Below are 22,984 nucleotides of genomic sequence, written 5' to 3'. Positions count from 1 at the left end.
CACATATAGCGACAAATATAGTGAAATTCCAATAATGATATATAACCGCTACGTGATTTAGGTATATGATTTAAGTGCGAACTAACTCTCTGAATATATGATAACATTTTGTAACACTATATTGCTAACACGTTCTCAGCACATTGTCATTTGATACTGTTAATCATATATGATCTGTTTACTGTGTATGCTTACATCTACAAACTGTCATTAAATTCATCTCATTAGATAGACATTTTTGATCGAGAATGAATGATTCTTTGTCACCCCTTAACCTACCCCGCCCGCCATGTTGAGAACTTGATTCATCCCAAGGTTTGCCTGGCGTATTGCCCTGGTGCTCATTTCAACAAATGAGAAACATGTGTAACACAGATATAAACTAGATTTGAACGGCGGATATCACCATCATCATTTGTTTGCTGGTTCGAACAGCCAGGGTTATTTTGAGGCGAGGTCTCCTTGTAGTGTTTGGCGACTATCTCATTGAACATCATACGGAGGTCCGTTACATGCCATCCAGAGCAATAATGGTAAAGTGTCTTGCCCAAGGACACAACCACGCCAGCAAAGACCGGCCTGTTTCTCGACAAACACAAACCAACTTTGTAGGGGAGCGCCGAACAACCTACTGTCAATGAAAAACCCACAGCAGGTCGCTAATCATTCTGGGGGGCTTGTTACCCTCTTTGTTCTCTTTTAAAGTGTATCCGTGTTGAACTATAATGATTCTATTTTGCAATCCTATTTCCAAATGTTTATATTAAGTACCATAGTCGACAGCTCTACACAATGACAGCGATTCAAAGAGACATAACACCGGTTCATACACACATACATGTATTATCATTTATATCCAGATTCAAATTGCTGCACAGTAAAGTAGAGTTGTCTGAATTCGCATCCAAAAGAACATGTTATATTTAATACCAACAACGTCATGAATAAACTCGACTGTAGTTTTATGCATGGATTTTTTTACAAATATCTGAAGAGGTAACTCCAAAATGAGTGTAAGTATTACATGTTAGGCAGTGTGGCCATATAGACTACTCAGTCATACACAAAGTACTTTTCATCACACAATTTATACAGTTGTATGTAATCGACGCATTGGTCAACCACTAGCTGATATATTCCTTTTGAAATTAACAAGAAACTACAATCACCATAGTTATATGAATGGATTATTGTACCAGGAAAGCCTGATCCCTAAAACACATACAATGCAAGTCATTATAAAATCTTCCCAATAAGCATTTTATCAATAACTCCATCCTACTTAGGAATGCTGGGTCACGTCCAAACACTTCCATCCTTTCTTTGAACAAGGAATCCAACCTTCTAGAATTCTAGAATGTTAATAATAATCCACAGAATATTTCTTCGAGGACCGTATATTTTGCTTCATGATGTTGACTTACATATAACACATATTACATAATTTTAAATAATTCCCCTTCATCTGAGTCCAAGTCGTTTCTTTTCCTTGTCCTTTCGTCTCACGACTTCGATGTTTCTCTCTTTCCACACACTTTTCCTCAGCTTGATCGGTCGGTTACCAACATATTTACCTACAAAACATTAAATGTACATCTTAATAGTTTTTAATTTCTAATCATGACTTATGATAGTATGCAATGTGATGTACAACCTACCAATTGAACTACTTTTTAGTAGATGACAATGATATACCGTATCGCCGGTTATTTTCCCTAATTTGACATGCTCACACAATAAATTAACCGTGGAATAAGAAGACATGGGTATATCTTATCTCCGAAAAAAATACATATAATTGTCGTTATGTAAGACAGTCATTAGCCGACTCGGCCGCCTTCAATCATTCAAAGTTATTTCAACAATTATTGCATGAAATTGTTCCTACCAGTTGTGTTGCACTAAATCATACATCACGTGGTAATTTCACATCCTCTCTTATAACCAGACCGTGAACTTTGCATTCATTTAAATTCAATTATTTTATCTTAAATGCAATCACGAATATTTTGACCCGTGAAAATAACTGGCTATAAGGTATAATGCACTTAAATGTTGTCACATCTAAAACTAGCTTCATTTGTTTGTATTAAAGTACCGTTTACCACTAATAAGAAGCCTTAAAGATAAATGAAAGTGTGACTTATGCTGCAAACTGAATGTAAACACTAATTGATTACAAATAATTAGTGCTTTGTCGTTTATTTATAGGAAAGTTACATTGCATCATATTACATGTTACAAGTGCGAGTGTCGTAATGCCAGAGCTAAATGACTATCCCCAACAATATATCAATTTTATATTTCAATACACTGCCATTGCAGGCTATTCCTCATTAAAAAAAAAATTTCATGAAAGGTGGCTCATGTATTCGAAACACAAATCGAATGCATATGCATTGCATCAAAGTACAGTCGAACCCACTTAATTTGAAATCGGATATATTGAAATATCGATTAATTTGAAGTGAAATAAAATCCCAGTCCCAATGCCTTCTTTGTCTTGTCTTATTTCATCGGTTATTTTGAAATCAGTTTATTTGAAATATCGCTTTATTTGAAAGGAAATTATTGCCCCCGGCAATGCTAAACCATTGTTTATGTATTGCTTAAATTGAAAGTCGCCACGACTGGCTTCGATTACCGATCAATAAACAGGTAAAAATGAAATTCTGATTTACACAATACAAATAAATTGTGACTTTTTATAATTAAATGCGTTCGTTATGAGCATCTGTATTTGATTACGGGTAATACAATGCACCTTGAGGGACACAGCTTATTTTGGTTTCTGCTACATATATACAAAATGTACATCGAAATTGACTCATTAACCTACATGCGAGATAATTGCAAAGGATGAGGGATTTGACAGACAATGATAACAACGTATATAGAACAGTGATATTGACAACGACCCTCAAACAATTCGTGGAAATGTATCTCAGACAGTAGTTTCTTGCAAAGAAGCCCGGATGGACCGGCAACTGTTCGAACGTGTGTCCGAGAACTCAAAATAAACAAAAAAAAGCAACAGTCGAAGACTTCTTCCATCGAATTTAGCATTATTTCTAATAAACTGTGAAACTATAACATTTGGGAACCGATTGTAAATACTGACTAAATAATGTCGATTAACTATATTGGTGTATTGTTTAACGTAGTGCGGTACTAATATATGTCGGCAACATGCTGGATCCAGGGTACATTGAAAACCGGTTAAGTATTTTTTTCATATATTGCCTTCATTTAGGCATAACAAAAATATGTAGTCATCTGCCAGGCCACGTGGATTTTTCCCGGTTTCCTTCCACAGTAAGACTCCTTGCGCGCTTCAATATCATTTTTTTTTTCATTTATTGCATTTTAAGCTAAAATACAAAATTAAAAACATCAAAAGAATTAATAGTGTCAAAAAGTGCGGGAATCAGCAACACAATGACGTCGTCTCTGTGTGACGTTACTCCTCATCAACTTCAAGGCGCCATTTTGAAAGTACTGAAAAGCGCAATTTAAGTCTTTTCTGCTGTTATCCGAGAATCGTGCATCGAACGCTAATCTCAAGTGAGTATTTTGTCAAAAACAGCAAAATGACCCATCTATCACTTAGCTTCGATTGGAAAAAGTTTCAATGAGGTGAATACAGAGGTTCGCTCTGATTGGTCAAAACATTGTCACTGTAATATCTATATTTCACTGGCAAAATGCTATAAAAGTTTATAAATTTTTTTTTCACAATTCTTGTAAAGCAAATAAAGTTTAAGTATTGTATTGCAATACTAGAAGCTGTCTCAGGTGACCTAATAAAACAAAGGACTAAAACAAAAATGGACTAAATGACCACAAAACTGTAGAATATTGCTATCTATTTATACTTAGTGTGATCCAATTGTGACACCGCTTAATAAACCCATGAATGAGTACGTGTAACCACCGAGACGATTGTATGGATAATAGACCTCATCACCAACCATTTAACAGCTCTATACCTTCGATCTGTTAATGGTTCTGGGTATAGAATCCACAATTAAGACTAGTTTATGATGAACATTGTAACATAACCTCATCTATCACATTTTGTAGGATCCCGAAAGATATCATTAATAGACGCCCACTGACACTCTACGGTATCTTTTTCTGACATTCCGCTATCCCCGATCAGCGTGTTAAGCCGACATATCATTTTTGATGCTGCAGTATTTGTAACAAAATGTATGGCACCATCTGCTGGTAAAGCTGTTATAACGGCTTATGTATAGGACCAGGAAATAATATATGTGCAAGGGCCCGATGGCCCCGAATCACTCACCTGCTATCCAGTTATCCCTTCTGATATATAAAAACAAGGATGGATAGTATTGCAACAGCAATACAAAGTCCCCTGGCTGACCTAAGAGTGCACCTATTTATTTCCCAATTTTTTTTATCTACATGTTATACTTATCATGAAAACCAAGTTTCGTTAAAAATGGAGTAGTACTTGAGGATGAGTTGTCCAGACAAGCCTAAACAATTAAGAAGCCGGAAGCCATTTTGAAAAATCGTTTTTTGGAAAAAAAATTGGGGATGCACAACTACATGTTATACTTAGCATGTATACCAAGTTTCGTTAAATATGGAGTAGTACTTTAGGAGGAGTTGTCAGGACAAGCCTCAACCAATGAGATGCCTCAATCAATGAGAAGCCGTTTTGAAAAATGGATTTTTCAAACGGCAGGGGAGTAATAATTAAGAACAAGTACTAGTCAACCAAACGCCCCCGCAGTCGTACAATTATGTTCGGCATCCTTCAATATCCCTTTATACCACATTTCATTAAAATCGAACATCTAAATATCAGAAGCCTCTGTATGGTTGCTATCGCAACGAAACCCATTAAGTTGATTTTGCAATCCCCTTATACCCCTACATACCACATTTAATCAAATATCTCAATTTGGACCAATCAGAGGCCAGGAAATGGCGGCCATTTTGTTAAAATGTGGAAGTGAGGCTACGGGAGTGACCGGTGTCCCATGATGTACCTATGTAGTAAATGTCATCGAAATCAGACAATATCTAAATTTCGACCAATCAGAGGCCTCCATTTCGTTTCCATGGCAATACAGGTTTTCGGAAGTGGTACCACTGTGTTCGCCTTCCCTCTAAACCCCTATATACCAATTTTCGTTAATATCGGACAGCCAATCAGAAGCCTCGCTATGACGGCCATTTTGTTTACTCAGTTTCGAAAGAAGGAGAAACGGAGAAAAACCAATAAGTATCCCACTTCGTTTGGGGGACTAAACAAATGTATCGGGAGACCAGATATAAGATCGCAGGGTCTCGCTGTTATTTGAAAATGTGTCTTTTAAATATTAAGGCCAATTTAACTCTTAATTAAATTATGGTCGAGGTCATTCAACTGCACAAACTTGGCAACCCTTCACCTCAGCATTCTGCAGATCCAATATCAACTCAATTTGGTAGCCCTTTACCCCAGCATGTTAGACACAATATCAAGTCATTGGGCCCATGGTTATTGAGAAGTAGGTTAAATATTCTAGCCTATTTGACCCCCGTTCATTTGAACAAATTTGGTAGCCGTTTACCTCAGCATATTACAGACACAATATCAAGTAACTGGGCGCATGGTTATTGAGAATAAGTCGTTTAAATAGTGCAGCCTATTTGTCCCATGTGACCTTGAATGAAGGTCAATTTCATTCATCCCGGTATGCTACAAACCTTATATTAGGTATCTGGGCTTCTAGGTTATTGATAAGTTGTTTAAATGGAAAAGTTGACGCCGAACGGACTTGCCCTTCGGGCAGGTGAACTAACAACACTAATGAAGTTGACCAGCTTCCAGTCCCTAATGTCTTGAACTGCTCATAAAACACCTGCTTATGTCCGCCTAGTTTGAAGGTATAGTACGTCAGACACACAATATGTTAGCAACTTTCATCAATGAATTTGACTTCACCATGCATGCTGTTCCGTCATTCTAGGACTTGTCAGTGGTGCTAAGGGTCTAAAGTGATTTTAGGTCATTAATATTGAAACATATCAAATCAAATATATACATATTTAAAAAAAAGAAAGAAAACATAGGACCAAAACCATACGCCCAATTATATTGATAGTTTTAATATTATAAATGCAGGGGCAGGCCTTAAGGCAGCATGCTGTTTATCAATTGAATGTTTTTATTGTGCAGAATTTTCTGTTTATAGTACTAATGATAGTGACCTTGAACTTTGACATTTAAAACTTCTAACTGTTATAAATATTTATAAATTTGGCGCATTAAATCTTCAGTTATAGTCAGAATGCCCGACGATAGAAGAACGAGTATTGCTAAATATGTTTATCAATGGGATGGAAGCCTCTAAAATTTAGTTTATTCTATAACTAAGATATTTTGTCTCGTGGTCTGAACGGTCATCGAACTCGCGATCTAAGGCGCTATATCTACTAGTCAGAAATGTACGCAACTGTAGCCACTGCGTTAAGTCGACATCCATTACAAATACTTAAAGCGACTGTAATTGTAACAAGAGGCCAATGGGCCTTAACGATCATCTGACTCTAAAAACCCGTGTACTATTGTAGTATACATACTCAGTAGCAAGTATGGTGGCACTATTGGCCAGGTCAGCCATCTTGAATGTCGGACAGAGCCAAAAAAATAACAATACTTGGTCAAGACTATCTTAGGATAATTTCAGGTAAGTTAGGGCTCAATCCCACCAGTGTTCAGGAAAACAATGATTGCATAATCATGTTACAAAATGGCTGCTGTGGCTGCCATGTCAAAGTGTTTACGAAGCTGCAAAATAACAACACATTTTGGGCTCCCCTCCCATAACATCATCATCAATTTCCAGCTCAATAGCACTGGTGGAACTAGAGAAGAAGCTTAAAATGTGCATTTCAAGATGGCGGCCATCTTGGAATTTCGGACGGACCCGAAAAATAACAACACTTGGTCAGGACTATCTCAGGATCATTTCTGGCAAGTTTCAGCTCGATCCCACCGGTTGAACTTGAGATTTGGTTTGGTTTGGTTTATTTTGTTTAACGTCCTATTAACATCTAATGTCAATCAAGGACGGCCTCCGGTGCGTGCGACATGCATGCGTGTGGTGAGTGCGCATTTGTGCCCTGGGAGGCTGCGGTATGTTCGTGTTAAAGTCTCCTTGTGATAGACCGGAACTTTTGCCGATTTAAAGTGCTATCTCACTGAAGCATACTGCCGAAGACACCCAGCAGCACACCCCACCCGGTCACATTATACTGACAACGGGCCAACCAGTCGTCCCACTCCAAATATGCTGAGCGCTAAGCAGGAGTAGCAACTACCATTTTTAAAGACTCTGGTATGTCTCGGCCAGGGGACAGAACCCAAAACCTTCCTCACAGCGGCGAACGCTCAACTAAAGGCCAAAAGTGAGGCATTGTCAAGGGAGACATTAGGAAGAAGAAAGTTGTTAAGAAAGAAGAGAAAAGATAAGATCCCAAGTTTAGTCGCCTCTTACGATCATGCAATGGAGGCAGCAGGTACAATTCTTACGCCCTACCTGCAGGGCAGTTGAACTTGAGAAGAAGTTTAAAATGTGAAAAGTTTAAGCACGACGCACGGCGCACGACGACGGACAAAGCACGATGGCTATAGGTCATCCTGACCATTTGGGTCAGATGACCTAACAAGGCATCTCAAGCTATACAAATCCCCTCGTGCGCCAAGTATATCCTTGGTATTCTCAATAACCAATATATAAAGTTGAAATATCTGTTTTTAGAAATTAAGTTGCTTGAGGGGTTACAAATGATTTTCTTTAATTGTTAACCTTGTACCTGACCATGGAAATCCTGAAACATGAACATGCTTGAGGTATTTTCATACTTGACTATTTTATTATGTTTGGTAATAATCCGTTAAAAATGATGTGACCAGAGCGCTGACAAAAGGTGAGCATACGAAGGTGAAATTGCTCTTACTTGCCGGTTTCGAAAGGGGTTCGGATTGGAGGAGTGGCCCATTTTGACTAATCAGGATCCGGGGATAAAATAATGATTGGTTGACGACTTTTTTTTATCTTCGAAGCAGTGTAAACATTATCGAATTTCAGTCGAATTCAATGAATACATAGAATACATAATTTATAAAAAACAAAACAAAAAAAACCTAATAGGATAAGTTATAATATTGAGTATAAACGTATTTCATTGATCATTTCACAGTGTTTCCGTTGGCATTGACCTGCATCCGGCCTGTCGATACGTCCGGCCTGTCGATACGTCTGTGTGTTTATCGGGCATGATAATGAGTATTCAATTCATACAAGCTAGAACGGTGTTTTAAACAAAAATAACATTCTTTTCTAAATAAAGCGTGATGTTCCACCAGCTTCCTAATCGTATGCGAATTTGTCTGCTGCAAAAATAACCCGTTCAGGGCCTCATGCCAATCAAATGCGAAACTCTACTTCTACTTCTTTTCTTATGGTGAGCATACTGTATTTGTATTATATTACAAGGTTCCGTTTGTGTCTTCCTTTTCATGTCTAAAATGACCAGAGATTGATCATCTTTGCCCCATGACATTTGTCTTTTATGTTGATATCTAACTTTCTTGAAAATATTCATAGATTGGTTCTAGTGATCGTTCATATTCATGACATTCTTAAAAGGTTATCTGTACGACATAATCTTTCTCAATGATGAAGCGATAGCGATAGTTAAGAGGGCTTCCCATTCACAACGTCAAATGATGTAAATATGTGAACTAAAACGGTAATTCTATATAACAAAGGAAAGGAGAAAACTTATCTGCTGTGCATTATGTATGATCAATTTCAAAATAATGTCTTTGCCATCGCCGCATATTTGTCGATAAGAAAAGAATTGTGAACAGCAATGAGGTGTCTCATAAACAAAGATTAAACCCATGTCTCTTCATTCCCATTGGGCTGGCAACGACCATTTTTCTGAATAAGTCTTTCAGAAGAGACATCACCGTAAAATATTGACTCGGAGGAATTAGAAATATTATGAATAGATGTGTCATATACAGTTGACGTCTTCTACTTAATCGCTAGTATATAGATACCGACCCTACTACAAACATGGATAGCTACAATCACTACCAGGTCCTAGATACGACGAAAACAGTCGCATGATACAGTTTTATAGTATATATAAGGACATTTTCTGTGTATCGTACTAATTTACATTCTGATATATTAGGTATCTATCCGGTGAAAGTAACAAGCCTGATGACGTCAGAAAACTTAACAGATTCCTGCAAATGTATTGCATGTCCAGACAATAAACAATCGTGTCGCCTCTTCGTGATCGAGTAGTTCAAATTAGGAGATACTCTTCAAAGCGAGTATTAGTATTTAACATATTTAACTTTCCAACTGTACTAACAAAACCATCAGAATGAAATACAACATGGAGGGGGAAAAGCAAAGAGATACTTATATATCACACATTCCCATACAATCTAGAATTCAGAAAAGACAAACCGTTACAAACAGACAGTTCTCTTTTAGATAATTGTGTGTCACATGAAAGTTTAATTTTGTACTAAGACTAAATTTTGATGAAGTAAGTAATTGGTTGTCCATGAATTGGGTAGCCTATAATATTAGTCCATTATTGGATTAACTAAAACCAAGAGAAACAAGAGATCCCAGAGGGATCTTGGCGCCCACCATTGAATGATCTTCATAGGTTCCATGTCAGATTGATCTTTTCTCTTTTTTCCCTTCCTCTTACTAATCTGTATAAATTGAGAAACATCCCTCCAGTGCTTTTTAAACAAGAGAAACTTATATATGAAATTTGAGATTTAGCGATAATGGTTGTCTGTAGACAATGTTTTCAGATTGGTCCAAAATACAATACGACGGACCATGGAGAACCTACATATGAAAATTGAGAAAGATCCATTCAGTTCCTGTCGGCCATGTTGTTTACGATCCGTCCCAAAATGCAATATACATAAAAACTGACCAAGGGTAACCTACATATGAAATTTAAGAAAGGTCTCTTCCTTACTTTCTCAGAAATAGCGATAACAATCTTCAATTGTCAAAATCAAGATGGCTGCCTGTCAGCCATATTGTTTTCCGATCGGTCCCAAAATGCAATATGCATAACTAGGGACCAAGGGCAACCTACATATGAAATTTGAGAAGGATCTCTTCAGTACTTTCTCAGAAATAGCGATAACAAACTTCATCGGTCAAAATCCAAGATGGCTGCCTGTCGGCCATGTTGTTTTCCGATCGGTCCCAAAATGCAATATGCATAACTACAGACCAAGGAGAACCTACTGATGAAATTTCAGAAGGATCCCTTCAGTACTTTCTTAGAAATAGCAATAACAAACTTCAATTGTCAAAATCCAAGATGGCTGCCTATCGGCCATGTTGTTTTCCGATCGGTCCTAAAATGCAATATGCATAACTAGGGACCAAGGGCAACCTAAATATGAAGGTTCCCTTCAGTACTTTATTAGAAATAGCGATAACAAACTTCAATTGTCAAAATCCAAGATGGCTACCTTTCGGCCATATTGTTTTCCGATCTGTCCCGAAATGCAATATGCATAACTAGGCACCAAGGGGAACCTTCATATGAAATTTGAGAAAGATCCCTTTAGTACTTTCTCAGAAACAGCAATAACAAACTTCAATGGTCAAAATCCAAGATGGCTGCCTGTCGGCCATGTTGTTTTCCGAATGGTCCCAAAATGCAATATGCATAACTAGGCACCAAGGAGAATCTACATATGAAATTTGAGACAGATCCCTTCAGTACTTTCTCAGTTGGTTTGGTTTGCTTTGGTTTATTTTGTTTAACGTCCTATTAACATCTAAGGTCATTTAAGGACGGCCTCCCGTGCGTGCGACATGCATGTGTGTGGTGAGTGCGTATGTGTGTTTTGGGAGGCTGCGGTATGTTCGTGTAAAGTCTCCTTGTGATAGGCCGGAACTTTTGCCGATTTAAAGTGCTACCTCACTAAATAGCGATAACAAACTTCAATTGTCGAAATCCAAGATGGCTGCCTGTCGGCCATGTTGTTTTCCGATCGGTCCCAAAATGCAATATGCATAAGTATGCACCACGGGCAACCTACATATGAAATTTGAGAAGGATCCCTTCAGCACTTTTTCAGAAATAGCGATAACAAACTTCAATGGTCAAAATCCAAGATGGCTGCTTGTCGGCCATGTTGTTTTCCGATCGGTCCCAAAATGCAATATGCATAATTATGCACCAAGGGCAACCTACATATGAAATTTGAGAAGGATCCCTTCAGTACTTTCTCAGAAATAGCGATAACAAGAATTGTTTACGGACGGAGGGACGGACCACGGACCACGGACGCAAGGCGATTTGAATAGCCCACCATCTGATGGGCTAATAAATGTAAAATGTAGATTTGTTTTCAATAATTAAACATGGCCTCTCTTTCGCCTTGCCCTCCATCCCGTTGCGTTTAAAACACAGACCAGATTTGAAAGTGATTTGTGATTTTATTTTCATAACTGCAAAAGAGGTGATACACGGCTTAGCTGGGAGCGTTCTCCAAATACATAATATGATATATATTCGAAAAATCGTGTGATCATTCAATCCGAGATCAGAGCAGATTTCTTAATAACAATCGTGTACATCGTTTGAAGTTAATGCGATAAATCCTAAATATGATCTGTTCATGTGACACATGCTAAAATATCAAAACCACGATGTAAGACAAAGTATGTCACGCCAACGTTAAGAATGAACCTGCCCGACAATATCAACATCAGGATAATGTACGATTGATTTAATTATCGTGATATTTCAAATGAAACATTTAAACGAGTGGGATAAGTTTGCCGAAAAAAATCATATGTTGATTGTACGTGAAACGGCTAGATCATTTAAACATTTACGATAATGCCATATTAGTTATTATAACAGCAGGTGAAGTCATGCCAAGTCAGTCTGATGCTTATGTCGTGTCCATAGTCACCACCGACTAATCATTTTGTGAACCTGACATTACTTAGATCAGGCGAGCGTCGATATTTATGAAGCAGAAGCCGTTTATTTTCTTTTTACTGTATATTTTTCACATTTTACCTTCAATTTCCCAATTTCAGCTAGAAAAATCAATAAAATAATGACATAAAAAATCATTCTAATTCTTAACCGATAAAACGGGGGCAAAATACGAATACAAAATAAAGGTTTGCACGGAGACCCTTTAAAAAGAACATGACAAATAAAACAAGCTCTTTCGGGATTATTTCTACTGCTTCATCGACGACAACCGCCATACAAGTGACAATCTCAAAATGAAGAGTGGTAACGGAAGTACTATTTCAGCAAATATCGAACACGTCTGACTTCATAATGCACAAGGATATATTAGTTTTCCAAATGAGATCCTGACTTCGACCATAGAAGTTCTCTATGGTCTTCAAAAACCTGCATCTCTCGAAACTTTGTGCTCTTTTTTCCGGTATCATGATAATGGGAGGAGGTAATTTAATATCGAATCAATTGAGATATGTTTATATCGTAAGTAAGGGTAACAGGCAGGGATGTTACTATCTAGAAATGGAAAATTAACATCCATGAAATTGAAATCATCATGATTATCATAGAGCTGTTGTAAGCCGCCTTGCTGGTAACAATGTAAGTAAAAATTGCTGATGTTGTCTGGAGTGTCATTGATGTCATTTTCTATAGCGTTTATCAAATCAACATGGTAAACTAAGGTTTTGCTATCTAAAGACAACAGATCATAAATATACCTAAAGGTGAAGTAAAGGTGGCAGTGTACATGAAAAATGCCCAATTCTGAAAAATGAGGCACATGTTTTAGATATGTAAACATAGCCAGTTAAACCTACATAGTACATATACCTATACTAAATTGTATATGGTTGCAGTTTGTACAACATTTGCAATTCTAATGCTGCGAAGGTTAAGTAAACTTATTTCACATGTGAAAACCATGGTAACCACGTCTAAATCTTAAAAATCGCAAAACTTCAAGCCCAACAGTTATTTTCTAAAAAACACTTTTCGAAATTAATATTTCTATCCTTAAGACAAAACTATTTTTTTACATACAAGAGCTGATTGATAAGTTGTGAGCCTTTTATTGAAGGAGGTATTCAAGGATGTTCTTTTTAAGTTCTACTATTCTCTGACTATATAGGGCCGTGTACCCAAAGACAGGTCTCATTTAGTTAGTTTATATCGACAAGGTATCATTCTAAAGTAAATAAGGTAAGCTGCTTTTGCAAAATGGACAAAATCGGTTAGGGTTAGGGTGAAAGAGTCTGCCATTCACGACTATGGCTTTAAATTCATTGAGCATCCACCTTATTCACCAGATCTCGCTCAATCAGACTTTCATCTATTTCCAAAACTGACAAACATCTATTTCAGGCACCCTAACCCTAACCCTAACATTAAGTGGATGAAAAGGAGTTCTATAAAGTGACATTAAGGCCCTTAAACACCACTGGAAAAATGTATAGATACTGAAGGGGATTCTGTTGAAAAATGATACAATATGTCCGACAAAATTTAAATACTTCAATATGAGGCTCACAACTTATCATTAAGCCCTCGTATGTTCTGCATTAAATGTTCTGCTATCGTACCTCGTTTATTACATTCCATTTTACGCAAACTAACTTACCGGTGCAAACTTATTTTCGAAAACTTCGATGATTTATAATCTCGAACCCATTTATGTTTTTTAACAAATGTGAAGTCTCTATATACTTCATTGTGATGACTATACCAATTACAGTTACTTCTTTTTATATCCTTTCCCCCTTTTTTATGCATATCGTAACAGTTGAGTTATTTGATTAACAAAAAAATACCCATGGCCAAGCTATCCTTCAGTGGTCTGCTACTTGAAGGACATTGATAGCCTCTCCAATATAATCAGCCTCATACAAAAACAAAAAGAAGTCACTCCAGAGACGGGCACAGGTTACAGGACTGCGTGTCATAGAATGCATAAGAATATACCCATGGAGTGAACGTGTGAGTTACATATAACATTAAAATCCAGCGTCCTATTTGACAGATATTTCAAAATTATCAACGTAAATAAATTACCAATGGTTTCGCAGACAGGGATATATATTTCCCGAACTAGACATTAGGGCATTGAGCTTCTTGCCATTAGCCATTAGTTCGGTTTATCATTTCTGCCACCATTAGTACAATATCGAGGTGATGTACTGCCTATTTATTTGGTTTGATGCCTTTTCGTTATTCTACTTATAACGCTATGATTCATGTATGTGTTATAATATATCACCAACACCGTCACACAGATCATTTTTGTTCTGTATCAAGTACAAGTTGAATAACCACATAAATACTCAGTAAAAGCACAAAACCAATTTTCTAAGAAAGTACACAAGGTTTGGTTTGGTTTGGTTTATTTTGTTTAACGTCCTATTAACAGCCTAAGGTTATTTAAGGACGGCCTCGACATGCGTGCGACATGCTGCGGTATATTCATGTTAAGTCTCCTTGTGATAGGCCGGAACTTTTGCCGATTTATAGTGCTACCTCACTGAAGCATACTGCCGAAGACACCCAGCAGCACATCCCACCCGGTCACATTATACTGACAACGGGCAAACCAGTCTTCCAACTCTTAATATGCTGAGCGCTAAGCAGGAGCAGCAACTACCATTTTTAAAGACTCTGGTATGTCTCGGCTAGGGGACAGAACCCATAGCCTTCCTCTCAGCGGCGAACGCTCAACAAAAGGCCAAAAGTGAGGCATTGTAAAGGGAGACATTAGGAAGAAGAAAGTTGTTCAGAAAGAAGAGAAAATATAAGATCCAAAGTTTAGTCGCCTCTTACCATCATGCAATGAGGGCAGCAGGTACAATTCAGTACACAAGGACGGAACAAAATGACTTATACAAGTCACAAGATTGAATCGAAAATAAATGCAGGTTATATGATTTTCGCAATTCATAATGATTTTAAATCATTAAGCAATATTTATTACTTGTATGGATACAATGATTTAGAAAAAACAAGAGGCACATGGGCCTTAACGGTCACCTGAGTTTTGATATATTTTAGCATATTTAACCCTGTGACCTTGAATGACGGTCAATGTCATCCATTTGAACAAACTTGGTAGCCATCCATCCCAGCATGCTACAGACCTAATATTGGGTCTCTTGTCCGTTCCGTTATCAAAAAGAGGTCGTTTAATTATTTTAGCATGTTTGACCCCTGTGACCTTGAATGAAGGTTAATGTCATCTATTTGAACAAACATTGTAGCCCTTCATCCCAGCATGCTACAGACCTAATATTGGGTCTCTGGGCCATTTGGTTATCAAGAAGTCGTTTAAATATTTTAGTATATTTGATCCCTGTGACCTTGAATGAAGGTCAATGTCATCTATTTGAACTTGAACAAGCTGGGTAGCCCTTCATCCCAGCATGCTAAAGACCAAATACCAGGTCTCTGGGCCTGTTGGTAATTGAGAAGTTGAAAATGTAAATTGTCTACGACGGACGACGCCGGACAAAAGGCGATCGCAATAAGTCAACTGAGACTTCGTGCAAATCCTAAAAAGTATCAAAATGAAAGTAAAATATATCGCTTAATTCGTATAACATTTACATATCAAGTTTTACAATGAACCAGCACCTAAAAATATCAAACAAGTAAATAGCAGGTTAAATGCTACATGTATACATCAAGTCTATACACCACGTCTTACAATTAACAATATAGCAGGCCAACTCCTACACATACATTCTATATCAAGTCTAACAATAAACCCGTACCTAAAACGTATCATAAAAGTAAAGACCACATCGACTCCTACACATACGTTGTATATATAGTCTTACAATGAGCCAGTTCCTAAATTACATCATAAAAGCAAATAGTAATCTTAGATATGAGCCTTTCATGACAACAATTTGTGTTTAATAAGCCTGGCGTGGTGAATATGTCTACCCCGTCACAGTGGTACACGACACACAATGTCTCGTTTATAGTATTAAACTAGCATTCTTACTTAAAGGTGTATTGCTTCAAACAGCACCGCATGCCAATCCATCTGAATTGCCATAACGACCAGATATCTACTACTGGAAGTATCTTTTTTTACCAAGGAATGTTGGACAATATAGTCATTATCCTTCAGTCATGACGCTAAAAGCTGTATAAATGACCCTACGCACATATAAATCCAGATGTGTTGCCGAGACAGGACAACAATCGCTGACGCTTCAGAGCAAAGAGTGCTAACGGAGAACTGATTTGGTATACTAGTACTATCCAATGTACGCCGGCATTCTTCCCTAATGGATTGAGATACCCCAGTACTAAGCAGGAGCGGTATATTGTAACTGCAATCTGTCAGAATTAATACATTAACAATTGCTAAAAGAAATACAAACTGGACCATATCCGAGGCAGACAAACCGTTTTTAACTCTAAGGTAAGTTTTTAATTAAGTTTGTTTTTATCTGCAACATATCTACATCCGACAAGTGTTATTTCTGATGAGATTAGATATTTTGAAATAGATGCAGTGCATATACATATAATGTATTTCATGGCATATTGCGATATTTTGATTTAAATTGCAATCTATTGTAATTGCGTTCTCCGAGATGTAGATTATGAACAATGGTCTTGATTTTATATCGCGCTATTTAAACTTTGTCCTCATACTTTGCATCAGGAATGAGCGTAGAATTCATTTAACATCCATTTGTGATTTGAACAAGACATTAATCAATATTAATACCCTTGCAATAGAAAATGAGATTTAGACAAACTTATTGCCTTGTATATACAACTGGTCTCTTGCTGTTTCTGTTTAATCAATCACGCTTAAAATAGAAATTCAGTGCATTTCTTTTAGAAAAATCTACAATCAAATGTTAATGAAGATAGATTTACTAGGCACTATAAAAACATCCGCGTTAATAATTGAGAATTTATACATTTTTATTTTCATTTCATCTTTGACATAACAATGACTTCAGTCTTTTCAATTTCTCGTTCAATGTTATGGATACTACATGTACGATTATCGAGCATAAAAAGAAATCAGTATAATGATCCCTTCTTTTCATTGTTGTAATATGAAGTCCGGTGGACTCATATCGATTATATGTTTCGGGAATCGTGATAAAATATTCTGGTTTAAAGTAATATCACGAATATTTTTTTTCAAATTTTGGATCTTGTTTTGTAACGCATGTGGTATCAAGGTTCAAAAAATAATTCGTAGCAAGTTCAGATGAAAAACAGTCCAATTTAATTCAAAAGAATCTCCCAGCTATCTTTTCATGTCAACCAAAATGATAGCTCAGACAACATTTGCTGAAAATCTACAAAGGATATAGAGATTTTTAAATAAATCAATTGTTCCCACTTCTTCAGAAACTTATTGAGATTGTTCAAAGGTAAAATAATCATTGGTCCCTCAACTTTGGCCACATGGCTCTCACTGACATCATTAATCCAATAAACAAAATATTTTCCTTCCGCTTACCACGTGGAAAATTTTAAGTAAGAAGCTCATGCCCTAATAGCTGCCTGAGTCGAAGTATTTCAGTCAGTGAGACCCCTTTTGACGACGCCCATTAGTCCCCGGTGATAAGTCAACATACTGACAAATCTAACCAAGTTAGAAATTATTCCAGTGGAAATTCAACAAATGAAAAAAATGTAATTTCCTTTTACCTACTATAGCAAAGATGAGAGCCCAGGGTCATGAAATTTGAAGTCGAAGATGTTATTTTTTACTAACGCGCGACGGACGACGACGGACTAAAGACGATCGGATGTCTCAGGTGACCTAAAAATAATTGAATTTCTCTTATTAGTTATCTCCTACATCAATAAAACGTATTCGCTAATAGATTGCAAATGAATCTTTGAAGTTGATAACTTATTAGCCTTAAAGCAGAAAACCTATATTTGAATTCTTTGTTTTATTCCTAAAGGAAATATACACACAAACTCTGAGGTTATGAAGTGAAAAGATTTGTTTTACCAGGCTGTAACTATTGATAACTTGAAATTATTCAACGTAAACTAATCGATTATATTGAGAAGGATTGCAGAAACTAGAAAGCAAATCCCCTATGTTGGTGGTTCATGAAAGGACGTTTCCATATATAAACATAACGCGTACGCACAATGTTTGCCTTGTGTGTGCCTGGAATTCAGACGGGGGGATTGGCGAGTCCATTCCGTCATTTGATAGACAGTGTTCTAAATGAGGAACTGTATGAAAGATTCCCCTTGATAATACCAATGAATTACAAAGATTACGATACAATAGTAATGCTTTTATTCCATTCGAATAGTTTTTCCCCTCGACTCGGTAGTTATCCGTTAATAAATATCCAATCTCCCCCTCCCAGTTATATTCATAAGAATCTTGTTGATGACAGCTTCCGGATTAATCCATTTCAAATATGATTCAATTCATATATCACATTTAAAATACCAACAAAAACAATCAGTAATGGATTTTTTCACTTTATTAATTTCTACTTTCCCATTATTTACCAATGCATCTGCTGTCATTTATCAATTGAAATTTAATCAGTAGTAATTGCATTGCCCTTTCATTAAGAGTTTCATGATTCAGTTCTTTATTCTGGTGTACAATACAGGTTGGCCTATCCTATCAAGGTATTATATTTCTTATTTTCATTAATTAAATTAACGGATGCCGTGATGCATTCCTGTACTTACAACAGCGCTTGAATTGCCCTTATTGCACTTAAAATACTTGGAAAACAAAGCAAGTATTGGTATGGTCAAGTACCCGGTATTAACAATTTTTCTTATCATAAACAATTTATTGGAAATATTGGTCGTTATTAAACAAAATCGTATCTATTCTATTGTGTAACAATGAGTATGGCAGTTTGATTAATAGTCTCATTGCGTATAATTAGAATTGTTTAACATGCTTTTCAGGCTTCAACCCATTTGAACAGCGACACTGGCAATATACACATGTAACATAGTTCTTTCGAAATCCAATATTGTAAATTATGATTTTTTTTTAATTAAGTGGTTTATTTTGCACCTTCCCATCCAGATTATTTCATGTGACCTACTTTGATGTTGATTTGTTCAGTTGCCATCTGTATATCACCACTCGATGCCCTCAGCATCACTTATGTGTACACGACGGACTAAACAGACTATGACGCAGTTAAATGTGTATTTGGCCCTATAAAACCCCCATAAAATATTGAAAGGTGGTACTCATGTCGTTTACGTTGCTCTAATAACTCTTATGTAACGAATCAGCTCACTATGCCTCGTTATAGTTTTGTCTCTATATAGAATATGAGGTGTACCTATATTAACGCCGTTTATTCATGTTTCAGACAGCATGCGGGATAACATTTGTCTGCTTCTTTTCCTGTTGGTTGCGGGATTTACTTACTTACAAGCTGCTGTACCACAACAGAAACGCCAAGGGATGTTTGGTTTATGTCAAGGATGGGGAGCTGGATGTTCCTTTACCTATCGATTACAGAACAGGGTTTCTTCAAAATCTCCTAGTTCGAATTCGGCACCTAGGCCACGAAACGTGAGGTACAGCGTCCCTTCTTACCTATTTACATCAGGTAAGTTATAGTTTTATTGTGCCACTACCAATACCGCAACGTGAAATTACGTGAACTAAAGTCACAAATTTATGTGAATAGATGAACGCTTCCACCCACATATGAAACTAAAAGCCGGAAATGGATCGTAGGCAAAGTCACCTACCAATAGTAAAAGCATTTTCAAAATCGTTTATGGTGCTTCATAATCCCACTGAGATAGGGTTATTGACACAAATATACATCTGGGAGAGTTTCTGTATTAAATACCCTCTCCAAACTATATTATGATAGCATATTATGAATTGACCAGTTCCACCATATATATCGTATGCTATAGATATCGTAAATGATACGTGGAATACTTTATGAAATCATAATAAATACATGACATCGCACGATACTATCAGAGTCGAAATTTGTCTTAAAAAGAAACTTATTTAAGAGCGTACGTTAACCTATATTATCATAAATATGCGCTATGTGATCAATTTTACAACTGTTACTATGTCAAATGGAGTTTAATGAAATAACACGATGTGACACTCGCCTAAAGGTTCATGTCATACATATATATATAATAATTGAACTCCCTCTATTTATCAAACCTTGAAAAATAAGTTTGATAAGTTGAAAAGAGTTTTCCATGAAATGTTATTAAACCATTCTACTTCACAGGGAACTCCTGGAATCCAATAGGAAAGAGATCTGCATGGTTCACAGACATAGCATATCTGCGGAATCCTCTGGTTTCCCTGCTATCACTAAAAAAGCCTAAAGGTAAACACTTAAGAACTGTCCCAAAATAAGTAACCCAGGCCGGGTTCTTACTAAAGATACAACATTTTCTTAAATCTTAGTCTGACCTTAAGTAACCCAGGCCGGGGTCTTACTAAAGATACAACATTTTCTTAAATCTTAGTCTGACCTAGATTCATATGATGTCATCGTGGAAGCAGCAAAAGACTCTTATCCCTCAGGAACACCTGGTCTTATAAGCCTTGTACACGGGTCTCCATGCATATCTATATTTTTCGTTTATGATTTGCCCTCGTTTAACCGATTATAAGATCGATTAAAGGGGCATTCCTTCGTTTGAATAAAGTTTAGGTCGTTCGGACATAGATTTCATCAATAGAAATTGTGCATATAATTTCTGATGTCCGAATAAATGAATGCCTCTTTAACGGTTTCGTTATAATATCGGTATTCTTTGTTGTTATTGATATATTGCATACATGCCAATTCTAAATAACCTTTATAATCAGGAAACTTTGGTCAATAGGACCTTTATAATCTGGACACTTTGGTAAATGGGACCTTTATAATCTGGACACTTTGGTCAATAGGACCTTTATAATCTGGACACTTTGGTCAATAGAACCTTTATAATCAGGACACTTTGGTCAATAGGGCCTTTATAATCTGGACACTTTGGTCAATAGGACCTTTATAATCTGGACACTTTGGTCAATAGGACCTTTATAATCTGGACACTTTGGTCAATAGGGCCTTTATAATTTAGACACTTTGGTCAATAATCTAGTTATTCGTTTCGAAACTCGGCTTAATCCACGTCGTTAGAACACCACAAGCCGACGTTTCGTCGCACACTTTATTTGAGAGCTTAATTCTAGATAGATGAAACATCTGAATTATACAATTCACATTTGGCATCATTTACTTACTTCATATCTGTATGCATCACAAATATTTGTAACATTCATATACCACACAAACTATTGGAGACAGATATGTGATTAACTGCAGGTGATTATAGTACTTACAGGGCACGCAACGAAATCGTTATATCGTAAACTCAAAAAAGATAAAAACCTGCGCAAAATGCAATGAGAATACACTTCAGTCAGTTTTGAATTCATTCCTAGGGCCAATTATTTCAGCTCTGTCAACGATAATTTGTGCGCTTAGAGTGCATAGTGTAGCGAAAGGTAAAAGCGATGTGGTTCGTTAGCGAATACTTATCTGCGTTAGCACAAATATAGGACGACGTTCTTATTATTTGCCACTACAATTCTACTAAATAATTTGCTTCTTTTACGTCTCTTTAGATAAAGTGTATTAACAAATTAGACATATGAACGGTCTTATATAGTCAAATTAATAAAATCAAGGTTAGACGGGTTATTGATATACCTAGCAGTTCCGTTGTCATCACTTTTGACTTGCATTTGTATTGTGGGTGCCGTCGGTAAATCGGAAGACGCTTATTCTTCCTGAATACATGGTCCTATTCTTCTGGTACTTCTTAAAAAGTCGCCCTGCAAATCTATATACTTTTTGTTGGTATTTTGTTTCATCCATTCTTTAACAGTTAAAATTAAGCCTTCATTAGTATGTTGGTACTCCTCGTTGTTTCTGATATGCAATTATGCCTATTTGTATGAATATAAAGGATGGTTTCAAATTGTTTTTCAGATAATCCCAAGTATGTACGAATCTATCCGTTAGTCTACAGGTCAAAACAGGTTCGCTGACAAAACAGCAAGAAACACGTAAGCACTAGTGGTGGAATTGTTCTATCATTTCACAGAATATGTGTTGGCATGTGATCGTGGTCAGCGTTAAAAATACTCCTCGACTATATCAGTCATAAAGATACTATGTCATATCACAGAAAATGCTCACAATGTATATAAACTGTTTCAATGGAAATTTTCGTGGACGTTCATGTTTTTGAATATATCCTATACTGAAAAAGTACAGCTTAAATAATCTCTTCACAAGTATACAAATGTATGCATGAGATTGAGAAAGTAACATGTGCAATGTCTTAATCTTGAATAAAATGTTAGTTTGTAAGTACTATTCTGAAGTTTGTTTTCTTTTCCAAATATCAGTCTATGACGATGTCGTAATTATTGGCTTGTTTCGTAAACTGAAGATATTGATCGTTCAGGTCTTTGGAGCTTGCGATCATGGTCAGGTATATCCGACACGACATTGCTACCACATTGACTTGACACAAATTCCCAACGTAAGGTCACTATATATATAAACACATATATACATTATGTATATGTGTGTGTGTGTGTGTGAAATATAAATGGACTTGAGTTGGGAGTTCCTGCGATGAGAAACAGTATATGTTTGGATATAAAAATGGAAAAGGAGAAAAGTACAGTACATATAACCGAAGAATGGATTGATATAAGAATTTTTTGCTGGAAACTATATTCTGACTCGATTTTAAAAACTATATATGAAATTTCAACACTAACATTTCACAATGAAACAAAGGACATCAGGCAGTAGAAAGTACACGTACATGCTCTGTACATGACCGTTTGTCTATTATAGTATCTTGTTTC

General features: G+C 36.5%; 2 protein-coding genes across 2 annotated transcripts in view; one reads left to right on the top strand and one right to left on the bottom strand.

Annotated features, from left to right (window-relative positions):
• Positions 1-945: 945 nt before the first annotated feature.
• LOC117341294 (RNA-binding protein 42-like) overlaps positions 946-22,984 on the bottom strand; it is a 41,391-nt gene continuing 19,352 nt past the window's right edge. Inside the window, exon 5 of the mRNA XM_033903148.1 lies at positions 946-1,574. Within this exon, the coding sequence (XP_033759039.1) occupies positions 1,462-1,574 (113 nt within the window). The 3' untranslated portion in view covers positions 946-1,461. The remainder of the gene's footprint in view (positions 1,575-22,984) is intronic.
• LOC117341295 lies at positions 16,046-22,478 on the top strand. Its single transcript, XM_033903149.1, has 4 exons — positions 16,046-16,504; positions 19,431-19,673; positions 20,331-20,432; positions 22,092-22,478. The coding sequence occupies exons 2-4, from the start codon at positions 19,436-19,438 to the stop codon at positions 22,148-22,150; spliced, it is 399 nt and encodes a 132-aa protein (XP_033759040.1). The 5' UTR covers positions 16,046-16,504; positions 19,431-19,435; the 3' UTR covers positions 22,151-22,478.

This window comes from Pecten maximus, chromosome 13, assembly GCF_902652985.1.
Source record: "Pecten maximus chromosome 13, xPecMax1.1, whole genome shotgun sequence".
NCBI lineage: Eukaryota > Metazoa > Mollusca > Bivalvia > Pectinida > Pectinidae > Pecten > Pecten maximus.
The sequence above is the reverse complement of the archived record's forward strand: the minus strand, read 5'-3'. Positions and strand labels throughout refer to the sequence as shown.